We start from the raw sequence: 24,294 nt of genomic DNA, 5'->3' as shown, positions 1-24,294 counted from the left end.
GGAGCTAGGTAGATTAGTCATGGTAAATGCAGGGTGGAATAGGGTGGGTGACTAGGTTGTGATTGGATACTCTTTTGTAGGGTGGGTGCAGACTGGATGAACCAAATGGCTCTTTCTGCACGGTAAGGGATTGTATGATTCAATAAAGGTGAGAATGTTGCCCTGTGATCACAGGCTGTCTTGCATTTAAGGTATGAGGTAATTTAGTTGAAACGTGCAAAACTGATGGTTCTCCAGCGGCAGCATCTCAGAATGATCATATCTGACTTACACAAGGAAAGCTGTGAATTTTTGGAAATTTTTGGAGTTGGGCATTTGGTGTGAACAACCATGGTAGAATAGAGGCTGGAGTGGACGTATGTTTGATGTCTCGGGGGTTCGAAGGCGGGACGTTGAGACAGAAGATCGACTATGGTTGTACTGAAAGACAACCAGGCTTGTAGGGTCGAATGGTTTACTCCTATTCCACTATGTTTATACTTAGTGATGCTGGTATCAGAAGGTTCGTTGCACAACGGAGACTGGGCTAGGAATTGGACCTGTATGGCTTAGCTTCATTCACCGAGCATCGACGTTGTTCACGACAGTTGAAAATCTGTACCAGATTTTCGCCGGAAAACAGAACAGGGAGACGAGTAATACATTTAATGTCTGACTCAGGCGGCATGATTCAGTTTTATTTTTGATGGAAAAAAATTGGAGTCTCGAAAACTGTTTCTAAAGCGTCAGAAACGTGACTCAATGTGAATAATGTGAAGTGAATAAATAGTGGAATCACATGACAAGTCCAAGGGGAGGTACGGCAGAGTGGGAAGGATTTGGCTTTGTGGTACTGGAGCAGCAAGTTGGGGAGATCTAACGTCTTATTTGACAAGAAACTGAACAATGGGAAGCTGTTCTTCAGTTTGTGATTTTATCCTGGAATATGATACTCCCAGGATCGTACTTATTAAAAACAGAAAAGTTGGGATGATAAACAGGGTCGTTCAGCTAGCAATCCTTGCGTACGTTATTGGGTGAGTTACACTGTAATGCTTCCGTACTTTTCCATTAGAAGAGCGATACAAATTGTATGGAATAAGCACAAATGCTTGGTAGATTTATTTTAAAGATTGCGAAATAGAAGGACAATTTACGTGCACCGGAAGTACATGATATTTGGTAATTTAAAAAAAACTCTGTGAAACATCATGATAGTCTGTAGTATGTGGAAAATATTTCCCAGCAGTGGAGCTTCGAATTAGGAAGTGCGAAAAATACATGCGCCAACACTGAAGAATAGTGATTGATGAGCGAGTTTCACCTTCCATGCAAGTATTTTATGTAAAAGGGATCCGATTTCTGCCCGACCCTTAGTCCCATTCTGCAAAGATTGCCAGTGATCGTCAATGCTGGGCCGGATCACTTCCAACCCAAAATCGAATAAAGAATATCTTTCAGTGAATATTGGTAGTCATAGCTAGTGGCTGATTCGCTGATTATCTGATCAGAGCTCAAGGTATGGAGGAAGATCAGTTGGCAAATCAAAGGACTGTTTCACAAAACCATTGAAGACAAAAAGGGGTTGGCCCAATATTTCCCTTTCTGTTCTTTGAAGCATTTATCCAATTTTACCACAGACCTGTGACATTTCTCTTTTGCAAGTAGTCATCCTGTCCCCTATTTTTGAGAGTTACTTTTGAATTTCCAATGCCCTTCAGCCAACCATTCCAAATCATCATGGCTCATTGTTATTAAAAAAAATCTCATCTCTGGTTATTTTTGGCAATGAACCTAACACTGTATTTACTTATGAACCCCTGGCCATCGGAAATGAGAAGTTATATTTCTATAACACTTTTTAACTTGCACAATCTCCTAAGAGCATTATAAAACAAATATTACACAGCCAATATATAAAGGATGGCAGCAGTTGTGGATTGATTTAAAATTGGGAATTCACAAGCTAAAATTGGGAACCAGATATCTTTAAAATTATGGGGCTGATAGAAATTACAAAGAAAAAGAGGCAAAGCCTTGACTGGATTTGAATTCAAGGATGAGCATTTTAAAATCAAAGCATTGCTTGACCTGGAATCAAATAAAATAATTAAGGAGAAACTAACAAAACCCTTCATGTTTTTATCCATTCATTTTCTTAACCTTTTTTGTTCCAGTTATGATCCCAACTGATGGTCATACTGGACGAGTCGGATCGCAGATTCAAATCTTATTTGACAGATCATCAGGTTTATTTTTGTGGTTTGGTTTCTGTGGTTGTCAGCTACTGCACATACTCATAGAAGGCTCAAGAAAATCAAAGATAGCACTTATTTTAGTTCTTTAGGTGCTACTTGGCTTTGACCCACCATTTGTAGGGAATGGTTTTCTGGATCAATATTTTGAGGAACCAACTAGATAACAGGCCATCCTAGACTGAGTATTGAATAATGAAAAAGGAATAATTGACAGTCTTGCTGTGTGAAGCTCTCTGGGAAAATATGGCCATAATGTGATAGAATTCTTCATTAAAATTCAGTGACATCATTGATTCTGAGACTGTGGCCTCGAGTCTAAATAAAGGAAATATGATTCTGTGAGGTGCAAGCTGACTATGATAAATTTGGGAATGTTTCTGAAAAGGATGGCAGTGAATTGGCAGGAGAAAACTTTTTAAAAATGCATAGAGGACCTGCAACAATCGCCACAAAAACGTAACAGGAAAAGTGGCCTGAGCATGGCTAAGAAGGGAAATCAGCGATAGTATGAGATTCAAGGAAGGGACATAAAAAATGGCCAAACAAAAGCAGCAGACCTGAGAATTGGGAGCAGTTTAGATTTCAGCAAGGGAGGACAAATGGATTGGTTAAGAGGGGGAAAATAGAGTATTAGAGTAAGCGTGCAGGTGTCTATAACTGATTGTAAAGCTTCAATAGAGAAAAATGAAGACAAAAATATTAGTGAAGACAAGTGTAGGTCCCTTCCAGCCAGAAACGTGAAAGTTATAGTGGGGAAACAAAGAGATGGCAGACCAATTAAATACATACTTTTGTTCTGACTTCACTAAAGATAACAACCTGAAAATGTTGGGAAACATGATCTTGTGAGAGGGAAGAACTGAAGGAAATCAGTATTGGTAGATAAGCAGTATTGTGGAAATTGATGGGATTAAAGGCTGATAAATTCCCAGGGCTTGATTAATCTACATCCCAGAGTACTTAAGAAAGTGGTTCTAGAAGTAGTGATTGCATTGGTGGTTATCTTTGAAGATTCTGTAGGTTCTAGAACATTTCCTTTGGACTGCAGAGTAGCTAATATAGCCTCACTATTTCAATAAAAAGGGAGGTAGCAGGAAAACAGGGAATTATAGACTGGTTAGTCTGATAGTGGTGGTGGAGAAAATATGAGAGTTCATTATAAAATAATTAATGGCAGAGCACTTTGAAACAGTGATAGGATTGGATAGAGTCAGTATGGATTGATGAAAGAGAAATCATGCTTGATAAATCTAATGGAAATTTTTGAGGATGTAACTAGTAGAGTTGTTAAAGGGGAGTCAGTGGAAATAGTTTAATTGGACTATTGGAAGGCTTTTGTTAAGATCTCACTTAAGAGATTAGGAAGTAAAACTAAAATGCATGGGATTGGGGAACTGTACTGGCATGGATAAAGAACTGGTTGGCAGTCAGGAAAAAGGGTAGGAATAAATGGGTGTTTCTCTTGAGTGGCAGGCAGTGATTAGTGGGATACCACAGGGATCAGTGATTGGGTCTCAGCCAATCACAATACATGTTAATGATATCAATGAGGGAGCTAAATGCATTAACTCAAAGTTTGTAGATGACATGATGCTGAGTGAAATATTTTATGTAGTTTTAATCTCCTTATCGGAGGAAGGACACTCTGGCCATGGATGGTGCAACAAAGGTTTATCAGGCGAAGTTGAGTACTGAAGATGCTGGAGGTTAGAGTCAAGACTGTGGTGCTGAGAAAGCACAGCAGGTTAGGCAGCATCCGAGGAGCAGGAAAATTGACGTTTCGGGCAAAATCCCTTCATCAGAAATGAGACTCATTCCTGATGAAGGGCTTTTGCTCAAAACGACGATTTTCCTGCTTGGATGTTGCCCGACGAAAGGTTTATCAGTCTGATTTATGGAATGGCAGGTGTAGTGATTGGACCCAAATGGATCTTATTGACTGAGTTCCTTGATTGGGTTTGTTAAGCTTGGCTAATCTGGGAGCCCTGGCAGACAGACATAAATAGGGGATTCAGAATCTCCTCACTTAAGGGACTGATTCTGAGCTGGTTGGTCGTAGCCAGTGTACCGCGTGCAAAATACATTAAGGACAAAAGGGTAACTAGGGAGAGAATAGGCCCCCTCAAAGATCAGCAAGGTGGCCTTTGTGTGGAACTGCAGAAAATGGGGGAGATACTAAATGAGTATTTTTCATCAGTGTTTACTGTGGAGAAGGACATGGAAGATATAGAATGTAGGGAAATAGATAGTGACATCTTGGAAAATGTCCATATCACAGAGGAGGAAGTGCTGGATGTCTTGAAACACATAATAGTGGATAAATCCTCAGGACCTGATCAGGTGTACCCTAGAACTCTGTTTGAAGCTAGGGAAGCGATTCCTGGGCTCCTTGCTGAGATATTTGTATCATCGATAGGGACAGGTGTGGTGCCAGAAGACTGGAGGTTGGCTAATGTGGTGCCACTATTTAGGAAAGGTGGTAAGGACAAGCCAGGGAACTATAGACCAGTGAGCCTGATGTCGGTGGTGGGCAAGTTATTGGAGGGAATCCTGAGGGACAGGATGTACATGTATTTCGAAGGCAAAGACTGACTAAGGATAGTCAACATGGCTTTGTGTGTGGGAAATAGTGTGTCATGAACTTAATTCAGTTTTTTGAAGAAGTAACAAAGAGGATTGATGAGGACAGAGCAGTAGGTTTTCTATATGGACTTCAGTATGGTGTTCAACGAGGTTCCCCATGGAACCATTCTGGTTAGCAAGGTTAGATCTCATGGAATACAGGGAGAACTAACCATTTGGATACAAAGCTAGTTCAAAGGTAGAAGACAGACAGTGGTGGTGGAGGGTTATTTTTCAGACTGGAGGCCTGTAACCAGTGGAGTGCCAAAGGGATTGGTGCTGGGTCCACTACTTTTTGTCATTTATATAAATAATTTGGATGTGAGCATAAGAGGTATAATAAATAAGTTTGCAGATGACACCAAAATTGGAGGTGTTGTGGACAGTGAATAAGTTACCTCAGATTACAGTAGGATCGTGATCAGATGGGCCAATTGGCTGAGGAGTGGCAGATGGAGTTTAGTTTAGATAAATGTGAGGTGCTGCATTTTGGAAAAGCAAACCTTAGCAGGATTTATATACTTAAGATTAGATTAGATTTGTATGGAAACAGACCCTTCGGCCCAACAAGTACAAACTGACCCTCCGAAAAGTAACCCACCAAGACCCATTCCCTTCTCCTATATATACCCCTGACTAATAGGTAATTAATGGACCTTAATGGTAAGGTCCTAGGGAGTGTTGCTGAACAAAGAGTCATTGGAGTGCAGGTTCATAGCTCATTAGAGTCGCAGGTAGGTAGAATAATGAAGAAGGCGTTTGGTATGCTTTCCTTTATTGGTCAGAGTATTGAGTACAGGAGTTGGAAGGTCATGTTGTGGCTGTATGGGACATTGGTTAGACCACTGTTGGAATATTGTGTGCAATTCTGGTCTCCTTCCTATCGGAAAGATGTTGTGAAACTTGAAAGGGCTCAGAAAAGATTTACAAGGATGTTGCCAGGGTTGGAGGGTTTGAGCTACAGGGAGAGGTTGAATAGGCTAGGGCTATTTTCCCTGGAGCATCATAGACTGAGGGGTGACTTTATAGAGGTTAATAAAATCATGAGGGGCATGGATAACATAAATAAACAAAGTCTTTTTCCTGGGGTAGGGGAGTCCAGGTTTAGGGTGAGCGAGGAAAGATATAAAAGAAACCTAAGGGGCAACGTTTTCATGCAGAGAATGGTGCGTGTATGGAATGAGCTGTCAGAGGAAGTGGTGGAGGCTGGTACAATTGCACATTTAAAAGGCATCTGGATGGGTACATGAATAGGAAGGGTTTGGAGGGATATGGGCCAGATGCTGGCAGGTGGGACAAGATTAGGTTGGGATATCTGGTCGGTATGCATGAGTTGGACTGAAGGGTCTGTTTCTGTGCTGTACATCTCTATGACTATGACTCTATGTAAATAACGGGTGACTTAGTGATGGGATACCAGCCTCTGTGCAGTTATTTCAGCAGCACTGAGATGTGAAGAGAGTCCAGATCTGTTAGGAATATATTCACTGGATTTTCAGGAGAATGAGGAAGGATCTGCGTAAAAACATAGCCCCTCAGGTCCCTTTAAAATCTTTATCCCCTCTCACTACAGCATGGAAACAGACCCTTCGGTCCAACCTGTCCATGCTGACCAGATATCCCAACCCAGTCTAGTACCACCTGCAGGCACCTGGCCCTATCCCTACAAACCCTTCCTATTCATATCCCCATCCAGACGCCTCTTAAATGTTGCAATTGTACTCGCCTTCACTACTTCCTCTGGTAGCTCACTCCATACATGTACCACCCTCTGCGTGAAAATGTTGCCCCTCAGGTCTCTTTTATATCTTTTCCCTCTCACCCTAAACCTATACTCTCTAGTTCTGGACTGTCCCACCCCAGGGAAAATGCTCCATGGAAAACATCCCCAACATATTCAGCCTTTCCCTATAGCTCAAATCGTCGAACCCTAGCAACATCCTTGTAAATGGTTTCTGAACCCTTTCAAGTTTCACAACATCTTTCCGATAGGAAGGAGACCAGAATTGCACACAATATTCCAACAGTGGTCTAACCAATGTCCTGTGCTGTACATCTCTATGACTCTACCTTAAATCTTAGTCCTCAACTTTTGGCCTGCCCTCCCCTGTGAAAAGACCTTGATTATTCACCCTATCCATGCCCCTCATGATTTTATAAACCTCCATAAGGTGGCTCCTCAGCCTCCAATGCTGCAGAAAAAATAGCCTACATGTGCAACACATTTGCATAATCTTTTGAGTATTCTGTTGGTTAATTGTTGAAAGGTTACTGGTACATTTTTCATTTCAAACTGCATGACTTGACTTTGCTAAAATTCATCTGGTGTTCCCTAAGCTAATAAATTCTTTAGCTTTATCAGTCAATGGAACTTGCCAATATTCTTTTTAACAAGTCAGTTTTTTGTAACAAATTATGCCTGTCCATCCTTTCAATAGAATCTTCCAAGAATGAACTTGGATATGAATCTATTTTTGTAAGTGCATTGACTCTGCTGTAATAGATACTAAAAATCAATTTTGGGGCGATTCATGGAGAGTCTCCCTCCATGATCCCCATCATGTTTTCCTGTGCAATTGTGTGTTTGCACTTTCATGTGCTCACCTGAGGCAGAATTTTCAGGATTTCCAGCACCATTTTTAAAGCCCAGCTGTGCATTAGGTCATGTGTTGCCGATCAGGTACATTAAGTGTACACTGTACACGTAGTGGAAGGGAAACAAAAAACTAAAGCTTCTGAGAGTACATAGTGCAGATGATACTTCATTGTAAGTATAAGTTCACATTTGTGAATATATTGGTATTTTACATCATCACCTATCTAATTAATAGCCATTTAACTACAGCTGCAAGAATCAAGATACTCAGGCTAACTGTCCTTTTGAGTCATGTTGGAACCATTTCTACTATTTTCCCTAATGCCCAGCATAGCATAATATCTTGTCATTGTTTTAAAAAGGGAGCATCCCATGCTGGAAAGCCTTCAAAAGGTTGAAAACATTAACTTCTAATGAACATCAACAAAAGCTAAGATAAAACAAATATAAAAACATTTGTTTTGGAAAACAAACAAGGTCTGCTTGCTTTTAAAGCTACAACAAATTTACACGCCATGAATAATTACTACATCCAGCTCACATCTATTGAACGGAGTGTCAATTAAATCCTGTTTGGCTTGTTGTGCCTGACACTGCAGCATTTTATCATGCTGAAGATATTGTTTATCCTTGAAAGACCACTGCTGGTCTCCAGCTCTTCAGAGCCCATCACATCCTCTCTTTGCCTGCTCTCGTTGAGCACTGCATATTAGGATCCAATGATAAACTTGAGCGCAAGATCTTCTCAGACCAATCCAAGTATCAGAATCTATTGTTTGCTTCATTTGCTCCCTGCAGAAAAATGGGCTGCATTGTATCTATATTTAGTTTCAGTGAGGGGTTTATATAGCCATGGTGACAAAGGGTAGCCCTTGTCTCCCAGAAACCCATCTTTATAAGGCATCTGGCTCTTGCCAGATCTTGCTGTATTTTCCCAACTGTATTGCCATCGTCCATGTTATTGAAGGGCTGTGAAAATCTGGTTCAAGATGTTTATGATCCATGTCATTATGGCACCGTCATGATAAATGAGCTCCAGCTATTATGACTCAGTTCAATAATGTAATTTTACAGATCAAACTTAATCTCCTCCCTCAGGAGCAAGTTTCTCTGGGTTGAGTTTGTAAGGCTGACATTTTATAGGCATTGCATTCCCTACATTAACATCATGTGAAAGACATTGTTTCATAGCTGATTTATACAAATGAATCTGAGTCTAATATCTTTTGTTTGATCTTCAATAATTTTCTGTGATGTAAAATATTGTATTATTTAGCTTTTCCCAACCCTCAGTAATATCCAGTCTGATTACTGGAGAGTCAACTTTTGAATGTTTAGTTTCTGATTCCTACTGAAATTGCTCTTATTTTTACTTCATTCCTGGTTTCTTTCACCACTGTAAATACACCTCTGTTCTGACGATCCTACCTATCATAGTATCATTTTAGCATATTACCATGATACACAGTTGCTGATTTTTCCTCCTGTCTGGAGTACTCTCAACATAATTTACATCATTGAGTACCTTTTGAATTTGATAAGATCCAGTGAATCTTGCTCTTAATGGTTCTTAGAGACAGGTAGTAACACTATTAGCTTGTCTCCAGCAACAAAATTCTGAGCTTCAGCCTTTTATGTACTCTAGTTCCCATTATTAGTCGAGTACTATTCAAATGCTTTTTGACTAACTCACAAGTCACAACCATTAGTCAGGATACCATATATATATGTCAGTTAGTATCTATCTTTGATTCTCCAACTAGGATTTTAAAAAGTTGTTCTTGGGATTTGAGAATCATCGGCAGGAGCAACAATTATTGCTTTATCCCTAGTTGCCACTGGGAAGGTGATGATAAACCACCTTCAAATGCACAGCTTTAAATACAAGTACAATCCCAAGGCGCAGCATGTAATCAGACTTTAATGTTTTGCTTTGGTCTATAATTAACTTTCCTTAGCGCCACTATTGCTATTTGAAAAGTTTGAAAATGATCATTACCAGTTTTTAAAAACTGTATTCCAGGTGGGTACTTGTGTGGCAGAAAGGCTACCAAGAATTTGATTCCACCATTGGCTCGGTTACAACCAAAGTAAAAGGTATTACGATTACAAATTCATCTCCACATGAAGAATACATATGGGATGCAGCTGATTATGTTATTCCTTCACAGGTATGATTTTGAAAACTAAGAACTTTGAAAACCACATTTTCTTATCACTATTTGTTATTAAAAATATACTGTTTTCTTAACTTTGCATGAAACGAGTGTTGACACAATGCAGAAATCAGACATTTGAGCTGAAAAATCTAGAGAGATTGTGGGAATTAACTTTTCCTGTGTATTTTTTTTCCTCTGGGATAATCAATCCATTGTTTTTTGTGACCTTGAATTTGTCTATTCATTTTCCCAAGTTTGCAGTGGGATATTGACTACATTTCATTGTCTGGTGCTTTGTGGTTTGCTGAGGAGAGAAGCAAGGGAAGTTTCATTCTCAGAGGGCATTTCTGCCTCCTTGCAGGGCGTCTTTGCCTGTGTATTTTCGAAGGTGCTGAATTCCCTGTCACAGAGTGCAGTGCAGGTTGAATTGTTAATCATATTCAAGGTTGAGATAGATTTATGATCAGTAAGGGAATCTAGAGTTATAGGGAAAAGACAGGTAAGTGGAGTTGAGGATTATCAGATCAGCCATGATTTTATTCAATGATGGAGCAGACTTGATGGGCTGAATGTCCTACTTCTGCTCCTCCCTTTTCAGCTCTTGTGGTGTGTTTTTTAATAAAACCTTTTATCATTATTTGCATCACTGATCCTAAGCAATAAAAGTATTCAATTTTTAAAATAGTTACCAAAGTGAAAATTTTAATAAAGTGCAATTTTTGATATAAAAATACTTCTTTACTTAGAAATTCAAACAGTATTATTTCTTTATAGTTGCATATAATTAAAGCTTTTTTCACTCTTAACAGCAAGAGAACTCCTTCTTTGTTATGACTAATTTTATTCTTACCAAGAATCAGACGCAAGGTCGGTGCCCTGAGGTAAGAATTCAGCAGCTACTCCACATTCTTAATTGTTGTGATTGGTTTAACAACTAAACATGTAAATTCACATGAATGTTTGCAATCTGAACAGAGCCTATACACAGTCCCTTTGTAATCGAACATTTGGAATTCTGTGTTCAGTTCTGGTCACCCAGTTATAGGAAGAATATTATCGAGCTGGAGAGGGTTCAGAAGAGATTTACCAGGATGTTGTCAGGTATGGAAGGTTTGTGTTATAAAGAAAGGGTGGATAGGCTAGGATTTTTTTCACTGGAGCATAGGAGGTTGAGAGGTGACCTGACAGAACTTATAAAATAATTAGAGATATAGATAGAGTTGATGATAGTTGTCTTTTCCCTAAAATAGGGAATTTAAAGACTAGGGGGCACATTTTTAAGGTGAGAGCAGTGAAATGTAAAAAAAGACAGATGAAGCAGATGTTTTACACAGAGGGTGGTTCGAGTGTGGAATGAACTTCCTGAGGAGGTGGTGGATGCAGGTATAATTACAATGTTTAAAAGATATTTGGATGGATACATGAATAGGAGAGGATTTGGAGGGATATGGGCCAGGAACAGGCAGGTGAGACTGGTTTAGTTTGGGATTCTGCTCAGCATAGAGTGGTTGCACCAAAGAGTCTGTTTCCATGTTGTATGACTCTATCTAATCACACCACATTTAAATCAAATCAGTTGCACTCTTGTGGTATTTATTCTATCCTTGTGCACTATTTATTCTATCCTTGTGGTTTCATCAGATAAAACGTATACTTCTCTGGAATAAATAGGTTAATGTACCACAAAAGTGCAACTGACTTTATGCATAGAAGTATACATACATAGTGTAAATTTACATATCTTTGTCAGAAAGGATAACCACAAACAATATCAGAAGTCCCATTTTTTTTAAAACACCCATTGTTTCAGTGCTCTTGATTTCCCCCGCCCACCACCATGTTTGTTGTTTTCAGTGCTTTTTAAATTTATTATTCACCAGAAGTTGGAGCAGAAATAGTCCATATAGTCTTTGTGATGTGATGGTATCTGAGCTTAATTTACATACTTTTGTTCGGTAATCCCTTGATATCCTTGCCTAACCATTGGTTTCAACCTTAAATTTTAATTGAGCCAACATCTATAGCTGCTAGGGAGAGTGAATTCTAGATTTCTGTTGACCTCTGGGTGAAAAAATGTTTTTAACTTCCCTACTAAATGGCCAACCTCAAATTCTGAGTTCAAATTCCCAGAAAAGAGAGGTTAGTTAGTGTATTTGGAGCTACTATCATTTGAAACAACTGTTAGATCATCCCTGAACCTACTAAACTCAAGGGAATATGTAACCTGTCCTCATGCCTTGTTATAATTTGAGTGAACCTACAGTGTGCTCCTTCCAAAGCTATTATATCCTTTCACTTATAATAGCTTTGTCCACTCTCATAGCATGTGCATGTCATTTCTTTAATACCTGGACATGTGTTTCATTTAAGTCTCATTTATTTACTGATTTCAATGTTTGAATTTTATTAATGCAGTAAACGTGTTTGTTTTAGGTCCTTGGTACCGTTGATATTTTGTCTTGTTTCTTCACTGTGAGAATGGATGCAGAGTATTCAGTTAACAAAGCTATTAGTTCCTTATTACCCTTCACAGTCTCACATGCATTCCCTTTACCACTTGAATTTTCTTAATATATTTAAACATTTTTTGCTGGTAGCTATGGCAATTTTTCTCAAAATTTGCTGTTTCCTTGTAATTCTTTGGTGTTTTTTATGGCTTTGCCAGTCTGCAGGTTTTCCATTTCCCTTTGCATTTATGTTGGTTTCTATTCCCTTTTAGCTTGACAATTTGTCTTGCCTCACTGGTTGACTATGGATGCTTAACCGCAAAAGTGGAGGCCTTGTTATTTGAAGGGTATGGACTGGTTTTTAATAAGTTCAAATACTTATTTGAATACTTTGCACTGTTTGCTTCTAGGTTTATCCAGTAATGGTTCTGCTTGGTATCCTGTGATAAATTAATTTATTTATTTCCACCAAAATTTGTATTACTTAAACCATGGTTTGTGATTTTTCTTCTCAGACTTAATATCAACTTCAATCGTAGGGCCACTATTTGGTAGATGTGCCCTTATTGTCAGATTGTTAAACTAATATTGATTGGTGGGACTAATCACTTAATCCAATATGGCTTCTTCCCATGTCATTTAAACTGTTCTAGAAAAATGTGTCTGATACTTCATAGAAATTAAGTGAGCTACTTAAGCTGCTTTGTTCTTCCCAAACTGTGGTAATTAAATTCTCTCATTCTATCTGTTTTGCTCTTAGTAACCTCATCAAAAAACTTTAATAGGAGCAAGAATAGCCCATATTTCCACTGCACACACCCATCCCTCTGTTTCATCATTCAGTATGATCATCATTGACTGAGTCTCAACTCAACTGTCCGGTCCACTCCACATTGCTTCATAAATCATGAGGTGGAACAAATTGATTTATTTCTTTGAGTAGGAGAAAGTAAGAGTGCAGATGCTGGAGATCAAAGTCAAAAAGTGTGGTGCTGAAAAAGCAGAGCTGGTCAGGCAGCATCCGAGGAGCAGGTGAGTCGACGTTTTGAGCATAAGGTCTTCATCAGGAATGTATTTCTTTGAGTGTTGTGGATTTAAAATATTGTTGGTTCTGTCCATTGCTGTGGTGCAACTAGTCAGAGCAGGCTAAGTGTGAATTGAGTTTTCAGAACAAGGGTTTTGATGTGGGTTAGAACCATAGAATCCCTACAGTGTGGAAACAGCCCAACAAGTCCACACCCATCCTCTGAAAAGTAACCCACCCCAACCCATTCCCCTACTGTATTATCCTATATTTACCCCTAACTGATGCACCTAACCTACACATCCTTAAACACTATTGACAATTTAGCAGGGCAAATTCACCTAACCTGCTCATCTTTTTGGATTGTGGGAGGAAGTCGGAGCACCTGGAGGAAACCCACGCAGACGGGGGGAGAATGTGCAAACTCCACACAGACAGTTGCCTGAGGTTGGAATCGAACCCAGTCCCTGGCGCTGAGGGACCAGTGCTAACCACTAAACCACCATGCCACCCTGATTGGTCTGATGTTTCTTTAGTGAGTTGGAAGCTCTTAATTTTAAAAAAAATAATCTTTGTTGTAAAACATCAAACAAGCGGGGAAAATTTTCAAGAAATGGCATAATATTAATAAGCTTGAGTTAACACAGCATAGCAGTGGGATATGTCTACCGATACCAACTTCACTTGTTCTGAGACTGAACCTCTTGTTCTAGATTTGCCACCTCTCAATTTTCTGAGCTGCAGAGTTTATCGGGTCAATTTATCCTGGCAAATTTCTCACCTCAGTCTAATTGCTGTTTTTGTCAATTTCTGTTTTTTGCCCTGATTTATTTGTTACTCTTGGGTTACTTTAACCTCTGAACTTCAGTAGCAACCAATTTGACTAATAATGTAACATTGTTGGTCCTTCTGGTTTGAACTCTGGGTCCAAGAGCAAGATTGATGGTTCCTGACCCGCCTTCCCACAGCAGACCCTTCCAAACCAAGATCATTGCTATCATTATAATCACCAACATGACTGGTCCATCTGGAGTTGATTGTAGGCCTAAGTCAGAGTGACTAGTTCTGATCCTTCTTCCACCTTGCTTCAATTTTGCCACTTTTTATAGTGAAACCTATATTATATCAAACCTACCACAACCACATTAAATATTTTCCTGTCGATTAGGGTGTTTGAGGGTCAGTCCTGCTTGGTATATTTCATTGACAGTCCAGCGAGCGTGATCAGTGAAACAATGCAGTCAAAAACAATCCAGACATCTAACAAGATCATAGCTCATCTGCTCCAGGCTTTAGCTCCTCATTGTTGCCAGCTCAGAAGCTCATCAGATCTTCTTCCTCTTTAAATACTTGCAGTGATATAGCTTCCACGATTCTTTGGTGAAGAGAATTCCAGCCATGCGCTACCCTCTGAGAGAAGAAATTCCTTCACATCTTGGTTTTAAATGAATGTCCCCATATTCTGCAACTATGTCCCCTCATTGGTAATAGGGAAGGAGTCTCCAATGGAAATTAAGGTTCCCTCTAAGCTGCATAGCCATCCAATACTCAGTGCATGGCAGTCTTTTGGTTCTGGAAGTCTTGCAGTGCATGGGCTTTGGTGGGCTGTGCAACTGGTTTAAAAATAGTTAGAGGGAATGCTGGTGGAAATACCTTCTCACCATCTACCCTGTCAAGCCTCCTCATTCTTCTAAACTCAGATGAATAAAGGCCTAACCCAGTTAGCCATTCTTGATAAATTAACCTCTTCATCCCAGGAAGCAGCTGAGTAAATCTGATAATCCGCAACTCCATTTCCCTGCCTTTTACCCCATCTTGTTTGATTCTCTTACTGATTAAAAATCTCTCTGCTCAGTCTTGAATATTCTTAATGACCATCTTTAACACCTCTCTGTGATAAAGAATTCCACTGATTCATTACCCTCTGAGAAGAAAATATTTATCTTAAATAGGGAACCCTTTATGCAGAATCTTGCATGTTTCAGTAAAGTTGTCTGCCATTTTAAAAATTTTGAATGAGTGCAGGTCCAATCTACTCAACCTCTCCTTTTAGGAAAAGCCTCATAAACTTAGGAGAAACTTAATGAACTTGCTCAGAGTTGCCTCCAATGTCAGTATATATTTCTTTTGATAGGGATTCAAAAACAGTTCAAAATATTCCAGGTGTGGTCTAACTAATACCTAAAGTAGAGCTAGCAATTTTCATTTTTTTAAAGTAGTTTTTGTATTCTATTCCCTTTGACATGTAGGGCAACATGCAGTTGCCTTCCGTATCACCTTCTGAACTTTTTGTGAATCATGCACAAAACCCCCAAATCCTTCTCTGCTGCTACAGCCTTCTACAGTTTTCCTCAATTTAAATAATATTCACTTACTGTATTCTTTCTAACAAAATGCATAACCTCACATTTTCCCATATTAAATTCCATCTGCCAATATTTTACCCACTTACGAAAGCTGTTTAAATCCCTTTGTAGGGGATTCCTTGTACTTGCCTTCCCATCTATTTGTGTCATCTGCAAAATTTCCTCATTTAAGTCATTAATTTATTATAAATAAAGACACTGACCTTGTGACACTCCACAAGTTACAAGTATATTAGTGCATTGGCCCAATTGACTGACTTGCCTCCTTCTGTGGTGTAGTTATAAGAATTATAGATTCAGAAATATCTTGTTCTAGCCTGATTTGAATTCCAGTTTATCTTATAAGGGGCAAAGACTTTAAAAGTACCAGCCATGCCAGAGGAGCAGAACTTCCTAGTGCTACAAGTCATAGAGATGCAAACAGACCCTTCAGCCCAACCCGTACATGCTGACCAGATACCCCAATCCAATCTAGTCCAACCTGCCAGCACCCGGCCCATATCCCTCCAAACCCTTCCTATTCATATACCCATCCGGATGCCTTTTAAATGTTGCAATTGTACCAGCCTCCACCACTTCTTTTGGCAGCTCATTCCATACACATACCACTCTGTGCTTGAAACAGTTGCCCCATAGGTCTCTCTTATATCTTTTCCCTCTCACCCTAAACCTATGATAATCCAAGATGGAGGATGGGAAAAATTTCTGGCTGTAACAGTTGCTCCTTTTTTGAGGTATTTTAGGTGCTGGAGGTGATTTCCTCGAATTCCAGGAGCAGCAATTTCAGTTTTATATGCTGTTGCATTGTTTTGGAACTTTGGGGGGAAAAAAAGTCAAAACAACAGCAATTTTAAAAGGTAGAAGAACAGACAAAGGAAGCACATGGTGAAATCATTGCAGGAGAGAGAGAGAGAACCAGCACAGTTACAGCTTTTGCTGTTTGAATTCATGTATCGCTGGACATCGGAGTGCAACTGGGAAAATTAACAAACATTGAAATTCACAACTGATCTTGGAGGAACTGTTGGGCAAAGTTCACAGCACAGAATCAGATAAGTTAATCATTGTTTTAAGTGTGGCCTACAGAGAATCTGCAGTAGTGAGTAGAGTGGGTTCTTTCTTGATTATATGTTTTTGGAGATATGTCTCTTGATTAAACTTAAAATATAAGCCATAATTATTAATTTAGCCGAGGGCAGTGTTTGTAGAGGAATAGGATGGTGTTATTTAGTGGGTCTGTAGATTGTGAAGGAGCAAAAATGGCCTTTAATAGAGTGATATGTACTTCTTGTCAGATGTGGGAATTTAAAGAGAGTTTAAGGGTTACTGTGGATTACATCTGCCATAAATGCTGTTGGCTTTGTGAATCTTATCAGATCAAATGGATCGGTTGGAGAGACAGTTAGAAGCAACGAGGAATTTGCAACAGCAACAGTATGTGATGGATGGCAGTTATAGGAAGGGGGGAATGTCTCAGATACAGTCACATAGATGGGTTAACTCCAGGCAAGATAAGAGAGGTAGGCACCTAGGGCAGGAGTCTTTTGTGGATATATCCATTTCAAACAGGTATGCTGTTCTGGAAAATGTAGGGGGTGAGGATTCTCAAGGGAACATAGCACGAACAGCCAAGTTTCCGGTATTGAGACTGGCTCTAATGCAACGAGGGGTATGTCGGCTTCCAAGAGATCAATTATGTTAGAGGATTTCCTAGTCCAAGGTACAGACAGACGTTTCTGTGGCCAGCAGTGAAAAAGCAGAATGGTGTGTTGTTTCCCTGGTGCCAGGATCAAGGATGCCTCAGAGAGGGTGCAGAATGTTTTCAAAGGGGAGAGGGTCCAGGAAGAGGTCATTGTCCACGTTGGAACCAACGACATAGGGAGGGAAAAGGTTGAGATTCTGAAGGGAGATTTAGAGAGTTAGGCAGAAATTTAAAAAGGATGTCCTCAAGGGTAGTAATATCTGGATTACTTCTGGTACTATGAGCTAGTGAGGCAGGAATAGGAGGATAGAGCAGATGAATGCATGGCTGAGGAGTTGGTGTATGGGAGAAGGGATCATTGGAATCTCTTTTGGGGTAGAAGTGACATGTACACGAAGGATGGATTGCACCTAAATTGGAAGGGGACTAATATACTGGCAGGGAGATTCGCTAGAACTGCTTGGGAGGATTTAAACTAGTAAGGTTGGGATGGGGTGGGGGGACTCAGGGAGATTAGTGAGGAAAGGGATCAGTCTGAGACTGTACAGTTGAGAACAGAAGTGAGTCAAACAGTCAGGGCAGGCAGGAGCAATGTAGGACTGATAAATTAAACTGCATTTATTTCCATGTCGGGGGCCTAACAAGGAAAGCAGATGAACTCGGCATGGTTAGGAACATGGCACTGGGATATCATAGCAATTACGGAAACATGGCTCAGGGATGGGCGGCTGAATGTTCCAGGATACAAATGCTACAGGAAGGATAGAAAGGGAGGCAAGAGAGGAGGGGGAGGGAGTGGCATTTTTGATAAGGGATAGCATTACAGCTGTGCTGAGGGAGGATATTCCTGGAACTACATCCAGGGAAGTTATTTGGGTAGAACTGAGAAATAAGAAAGGGATAATCACCTTATTGGGATTGTATTATAGACCCCCAAATAGTCAGAGAGAAATTGAGAAACAAACTTGTAAGCAGATCTCAGCTATCTGTAAGAATAGTAGGGTGGTTGTAATAGGGGATTTTAATTTTCCAAACATAGACTGGGACTGCCATAGTGTTAAGGGTTTAGATGGAGAGGAATTTAAGTGTGTACAAGAAAACTTTCTGATTCAGTATGTGGATGTACCGACTAGAGAAGGTGCAAAACGTGACCTACTCTTAGGAAATAAGGCAGGGCAGGTGACTGAGGTGTCAGTGGGGGAGCACTTTGGGGTCAGCGACCATCATTCTATTAGAATTAAAATAATGATGGAAAAGAATAGACCAGATCTAAAAGTTGAAGTTCTAAATTGGAGAAAGGCCAATTTTGACGGGATTAGGCAAGAACTTTTGGAAACTGATAGGGGGTAAATGTTTGCAAGTTAAGGGATGACTGGAAAATGGGAAGCCTTCAGAATTGAGATAACAAGAATCCAGAGAAAGTACATTCCTGTTAGGATGAAAGGAAAGGCTGGTAGGTATAGGGAATGCTGGATGACTAAAGAAATTGAGGGTTTGGTTAAGAAAAAGAAGGTAACATATGTAAGCTATAGATAGGATAGATCGAATTAATCCTTAGAAGAGTATAATTAAGTAGAAGTATACTTAAGAGGGAAATCAGGAGGGCAAAAAGGGGACATGAAATAGCTTTGGCAAATAGAATTAAGGAGAATCCAAAGGGTTTTTACAAATACATGAAGGACAAAAGGGTAACTAGGGAGGGAATAGGGCCCCTCAAAGATCAGCAAGGCGGCCTTTGTGTGAAGCCGCAGAATTTGGGGGAGATACTAATTGAATATTTTGCTTTAGTATTTACTGTGGAAAAGGATATTGAAGATATGGACTGTAGGGAAATAGCTGGTGACATCTTGCAAATGTCCAGATTAGAGGGAAAAGTGCTGGATGTCTTGAAATGGGTACAGTTGGATAATCCCCAGGACTTGATCAGGTGTACCCTAGAACTCTGCAGGAAGCTAGAGAAGTGATTGCTGGGCCTCTTGCTGAGATATTTGTATCATTGATAGTCACAGGTGAGGTGCCGGAAGACTGGAGATTGGCTAACGTGGTGCCACAGTTTAAGAAGGGTGGTAAGGACAAGCCAGGGAACTATAGACCAGTGAGCCTGATGTTGGTGGTGGGCAAGTTGTTGGAGGGAATCCTGAGGGACAGGATGTACATGTATTTGGAAATGCAAGGATTGATTAGGGATAGTCAACATGGCTTTGTGCATGGGAAATCATGTCTCACAAACTTGATTGATTTTTTTGAGGAAATAACAAAGAGGATTGATGAAGGCAGAGGAGTAGATGTGATCTATATGGACTTCAGTAAGGCATTTGACAAGGTTCCCCATGGGAGACTGATTAACAAGGTTAGATCTCACGGAATACAGGGAGAACTAGCCATTTGGATACAGAACTGGCTCAAAGGTAGAAGACAGAGGGTGGTGGTGGAGGGTTGTTTTTCAGACTGGAGGCCTGTGACCAGTGGAATGCCACAAGGATCGGTGCTGGGTCCTCTACTTTTTTGTCATTTATATAAATGATTTGGATGCGAGCATAAGAGGTACAGTTAGTACGTTTGCAGATGACACCAAAATTGGAGGTGTAGTGGACAGCGAAGAGGGTTACCTCCCATTACAACAGGACCTTGATCAGATGGGCCAATGGGCTGAGAAGTGGCAGATGGAGTTTAATTCAGATAAATACGAGGTTCTGCATTTTGGGAAAGCAAATCAGAGCAGGACTTATACACTTAATGGTAAGGTCCTGGGGAGTGTTGCTGAACAAAGAGACCTTGGAGTGCAGGTTTATAGCTCCTTGAAAGTGGAATCGCAGGTAGATAGGATAGTGAAGAAGGTGTTTGGTATGCTTTCCTTTATTGGTCAGAGTATTGAGTACAGGAGTTGGGAGGTCATGTTGCGGCTGTACAGGACATTGGTTAGGCCACTGTTGGAATATTGCGTGCAATTCTGGTCTCCTTCCTATCGGAAAGATGTAGTGAAACTTGAAAGGGTTCAGAAAAGACTTACAAGGATGTTGCCAGGGTTGGATGATTTGAGCTATAGGGAGATGTTAAACAGGCTGGGGCTGTTTTATCTGGAGCGTCGGAGGCTGAGGGGTGACCTTATAGAGATTTACAAAATTATGAAGGGCATGGGTAGGGTAAACAGGCAAAGTCTTTTCCCTGGGGTCGGGGAGTCCAGAACTAGAGGGCATAGGTTTAGGGTGAGAGGGGAAAGATATGAAAGAGACCTATGGGGCAACTTTTTCACACAGAGGGTGGTACGTATATGGAATGAGCTGCCAGAGGATGTGATGGAGGCTGGTACAATTGCAACATTTAAGAGGCATTTGGATGGTTATATGAATAGGAAGGGTTTGGAGGGATATGGGCGGGTGCTGGCAGGTTGGACTAGATTGGGTTGGGTTATCTGGTCGGCATGGATGGGTTGGACCAAAGGGTCTGTTTCCATGCTGTACATCTCTATGACTCTATGCCCTCTAGTTCTGGACTCCCCCACCCCAGGGAAAGATTTTGTCTATTTACCCTGTCAATGTCCCTCATGATTTTATAAACCCCTATAAGGTCACCCCACAGCCTCTGACACTCCAGGAATAACAGCCCCAGCCTGTTCAGCCTCTCCTTATAGCTCAAATCCTCCAACCCTGGCAACATCCTTGTAAATCTTCATCCTAATTTTTCCCAGCCAAACAGGTGATTAGCTCAGACAAAAGTAACAAAGCCCCTGGTGAACATGTTTAGTGTTCAAAATCTTGTATCTCAGTTTGATATTACCAAAGTTGTTTACTTTCTTTTGACTTTTTCTGGCTTTTCCAGAACATGGGAGCTAAATTGGGCACAACAAAACACTGAGGAAATCTAAGTAAACATTGTCAGTATTGTCTTTCTAAAATCCACGATCATACAATGTGACAATACTTTAAATGTTTGCAAAACCTTCCCATTCAAATCTTTTCCTGGTCCACCTTGTTTAACAATATGACAAAAAATTTGCTCTTTCAATAATATGATGTAATTGTATTTACTATGTTCAGCACCAGTGGAGGTTAAATCGAGTTTTAAATAACATGAACCCAATAATGAGAGGTGAGCTGTGAATGGCAGGGAGCAATAGTACGTGCAAAACTAGGGAGAGATTTCACCATGTTTGAATTTTAAATTAGGTAACAATTTTGAAATTATCATTGGCTTCTGAATTTCGTATCCTATGCTGCATGTCAATAAACGCGATGCTCACCCATGTGATTTAATCTCAACTCACTTCTTTAAAGGACCAATTCAAAGGTGGCATTTGGAGGAGTTGGGAGGTTTAGGAAAGAGTAACAATTTTACAAGATGGACTCAGGACACTCAAAGTTTTTGCCTTCATTTAATAATATCTCCTGTAAGGCACTGCTGGATATAGTAAGGAACTGGAAGGACATCATTTTCCATTGAAACCTGCTGCTTTCAGAAAGAAGGCCTGGTTAAAGTTGGTGGAATGACTTGGCAGGAGTTTTGTACTTCACACCAAGATCCAATGCAGGATGTGGTCTAATGACCTAACCATATCAAGAAATACAAGCAGCTGTAAATTAAACGACATCCTGTAGCCACTCACTCTCTCATTATGTTTGTCAAGTCATTCCATCAGTTTCTCACTCACTTAACTTGGGACATATAGTAATCACTTACTCACTTGCTCTGCATTTCCTCAACTTACCAGTTATCCATTCACCCCAATCAGCCACCAGCAATAGGAAAACTACTGGGTTAAGACATGCTTTACAAAAATTCACAGACCTGTAGTTCCACTATTGCTGGAGAAGAGAGCATAAAAGACAAGGAGGGAAGAGAACCTGTTGTGGGTTGCTATTAATAATGCAACTGATATCAGAATAATATACCACAGAGATCAGTGGCATATCTGCATCTCTAACCATTGGTGACAGCAATAAATATTTACATTCTGCATTTTATTGAAGACTCATGTAATGTTGAAGAAAACAAAGTGCTAGAGAAACTGAACATGTCTGGCAGCGAGAGAAACAAAGTTAATATTTTGAGTCCAATATGACTCATCAGACTTTGAAAGTTAACTTTATTTCTCTCTCCACAGATGCTGCCAAACTTGCTGCATTTCTCCAGCGCTTTGTTTTTATTTCAGATCTCCAGCATCCACTGTACTTCACTTTTATTCACATCATGTTGCCTTCATTTTAGCAATGGATGCACTTGATCATTTTAATTATACTAAGTAATTTGCCATTGCAAATTCTAATTCTGCTTGGGCCATCACACATAGAATAGCAGTCCATAGACTAATTAGGTCACTGTTCCATGGAAGCACTTGTTTCTTCTGAGGGTGCACTGTTAAAGAACATAATCTTAGCAGGTATTAGCGCAGTTTTGTTTAAATAGTTCCCATTGGAAGAGCAGAGTTTTCATTTGGAGTTTCACAGTTTACAAGTTAGCATGAGCAGAATGTGTTGGCTGCAGTACCTATGGAGAGTCCATGATTGAGGATGCATTCCATTCTAAGCTGTGTGCTGCTGGACACCGTTGCTGAACCTCAGGGGTCACTGATGAAAAAGTTAACCCCGGAGATTTAGTAGCATATCTGTAGGGAATGAGCAATCACGTCACACGTGCATAACAGCAGAAACGGTAGAGGAATCCAGATCATATTTAACATATTGATACGTAGATGTCTTTAGACAGACTGTGCTTCCCCCCCCTGACTCCTGTATAACTTCACTTCCAGAAATCAAATACATTTGGTTCTGCTATAATGTGTGTTTCTTCAATGCGAATTGTCTTTAACCCGATTGAAGAATTTAGACCGTTATTTGTAGAATGCAAACTTTCCTTACTGGTTATAATGTGATTCCAGTCCCATTAGAGATTCCAGTCCCAATAATGTGGCTGTTGCGCGATTTTCTTAACGCGAGATTGCACGAAAATAAACAATCATGTTATATCAGAATCGACTGTGAATCAATGCACACCTTGTCCATAGCCATGCAGACTGGATTCCAACATTAGCAGGATGACTTATCCTTTAGCCATGGCCTTTGCATGTGTCACAGATTTTTATGAACATTTTCAGTGCTTGTGGTTGAATGTGAAGACATGAATTGCTGGGGACCAATTGGCGGATGTGCAGTAAATGTGCCGTAAATGCAGTAAATGTGTTATTCAGCACTGTTTTGCCTCAGGATCACCCAACTGGATAGAATGAGATCGATATAGTGTGCTTAACATCAGAAATTGTGTTTTGTGCCATGGCTGACAGATGGTGCATGATCTGATTTGGTACTATTTTGGAGTGACCTCTCTCACTATCTGGCAATCTCTCATTCTCTCCCTCCAACTATCTGCAACTTGTTGCTTCTCTGCTCCACTCATGGTTCCTTTTTAGTCCCTTTCTTGCATCCTGTCTCTGTGAGGGTTTCAGAGACCAAGTGGCGAGCAGGGAAGTGGAAAGTAGGAGAAATTCTGTGGGAAAGGCCAGGAGCTGGAGATAACAGGAAATAGTTAACATATTTCTTATCACAATTATAAATTTAAAACAAAGTTATTTCATTTATCAAAATAGGCATTTAGGAGTGTACAGTGTTTCAACTTAGAGTATAATGTTTTTAAATATTTTAAAATATTATTTAAATATTTGGGGTAGCACAGTGGCTCCGTTGTAGTACTGGTTCTTTAGAACACCAGCGTCCTGGGTTCGATTGGGTCACACTGTCTGTGAAGAGTTTGCACATTCTCTCCGAGTCTGTGTGGGTTCCTCCCACAGTCTAAAGATGTGCAAGTTAGGTAGACTAGCCATGCTAAATTGCTTTGCATTGTCCAAGGATGTACAGGTTTGGTGGGTTAGCTGTGGTAAGTGTGGTGATAGGGTGGAGGTGGGTTTGGGAGGATTGCTGTTTGGAGGTTCAGTGCAGATTTGATGGGTCGAATGGCCTCTTTCTGTGCTGCAGGGATTCTATTTTTTTTGATGGAATGGTCCCAGAAAAGTAACTATAACTTTTACATTGGTTGCAATGGGAAAATCTGAATTGCTTAAAATTATTTCACCTGAAGTTGCACTTCTTAGGAATGCAACTACAACTTTAAGTAAGGAATCACTATAGTTACTTTTAATTAAATCTCATTG

General features: G+C 40.1%; 1 protein-coding gene across 5 annotated transcripts in view; it reads left to right on the top strand.

The window, feature by feature from the left end:
- The first annotated feature begins 407 nt into the window (after positions 1-407).
- The window catches only part of LOC140487984 (P2X purinoceptor 4-like), a 52,872-nt gene continuing 28,985 nt past the window's right edge, over positions 408-24,294 (top strand). For 2 of the 5 annotated variants that reach the window (XM_072587488.1, XM_072587489.1), the window contains exons 1-3: positions 410-1,016; positions 9,479-9,626; positions 10,424-10,495. In XM_072587488.1, coding sequence (XP_072443589.1) covers positions 886-1,016; positions 9,479-9,626; positions 10,424-10,495 — 351 coding nt within the window. In that variant the 5' untranslated portion in view covers positions 410-885. Of the gene's footprint in view, positions 1,017-9,478; positions 9,627-10,423; positions 10,496-24,294 lie in introns of all 5 variants that reach the window. The other 3 variants (XM_072587487.1, XM_072587491.1, XM_072587486.1) reach the window with 3 other exon arrangements.

The sequence above is a fragment of the Chiloscyllium punctatum genome, chromosome 17 (assembly GCF_047496795.1).
Source record: "Chiloscyllium punctatum isolate Juve2018m chromosome 17, sChiPun1.3, whole genome shotgun sequence".
NCBI lineage: Eukaryota > Metazoa > Chordata > Chondrichthyes > Orectolobiformes > Hemiscylliidae > Chiloscyllium > Chiloscyllium punctatum.
Note: the sequence above shows the minus strand (reverse complement) of the source record. Positions and strands in the feature narration are given on the sequence as shown.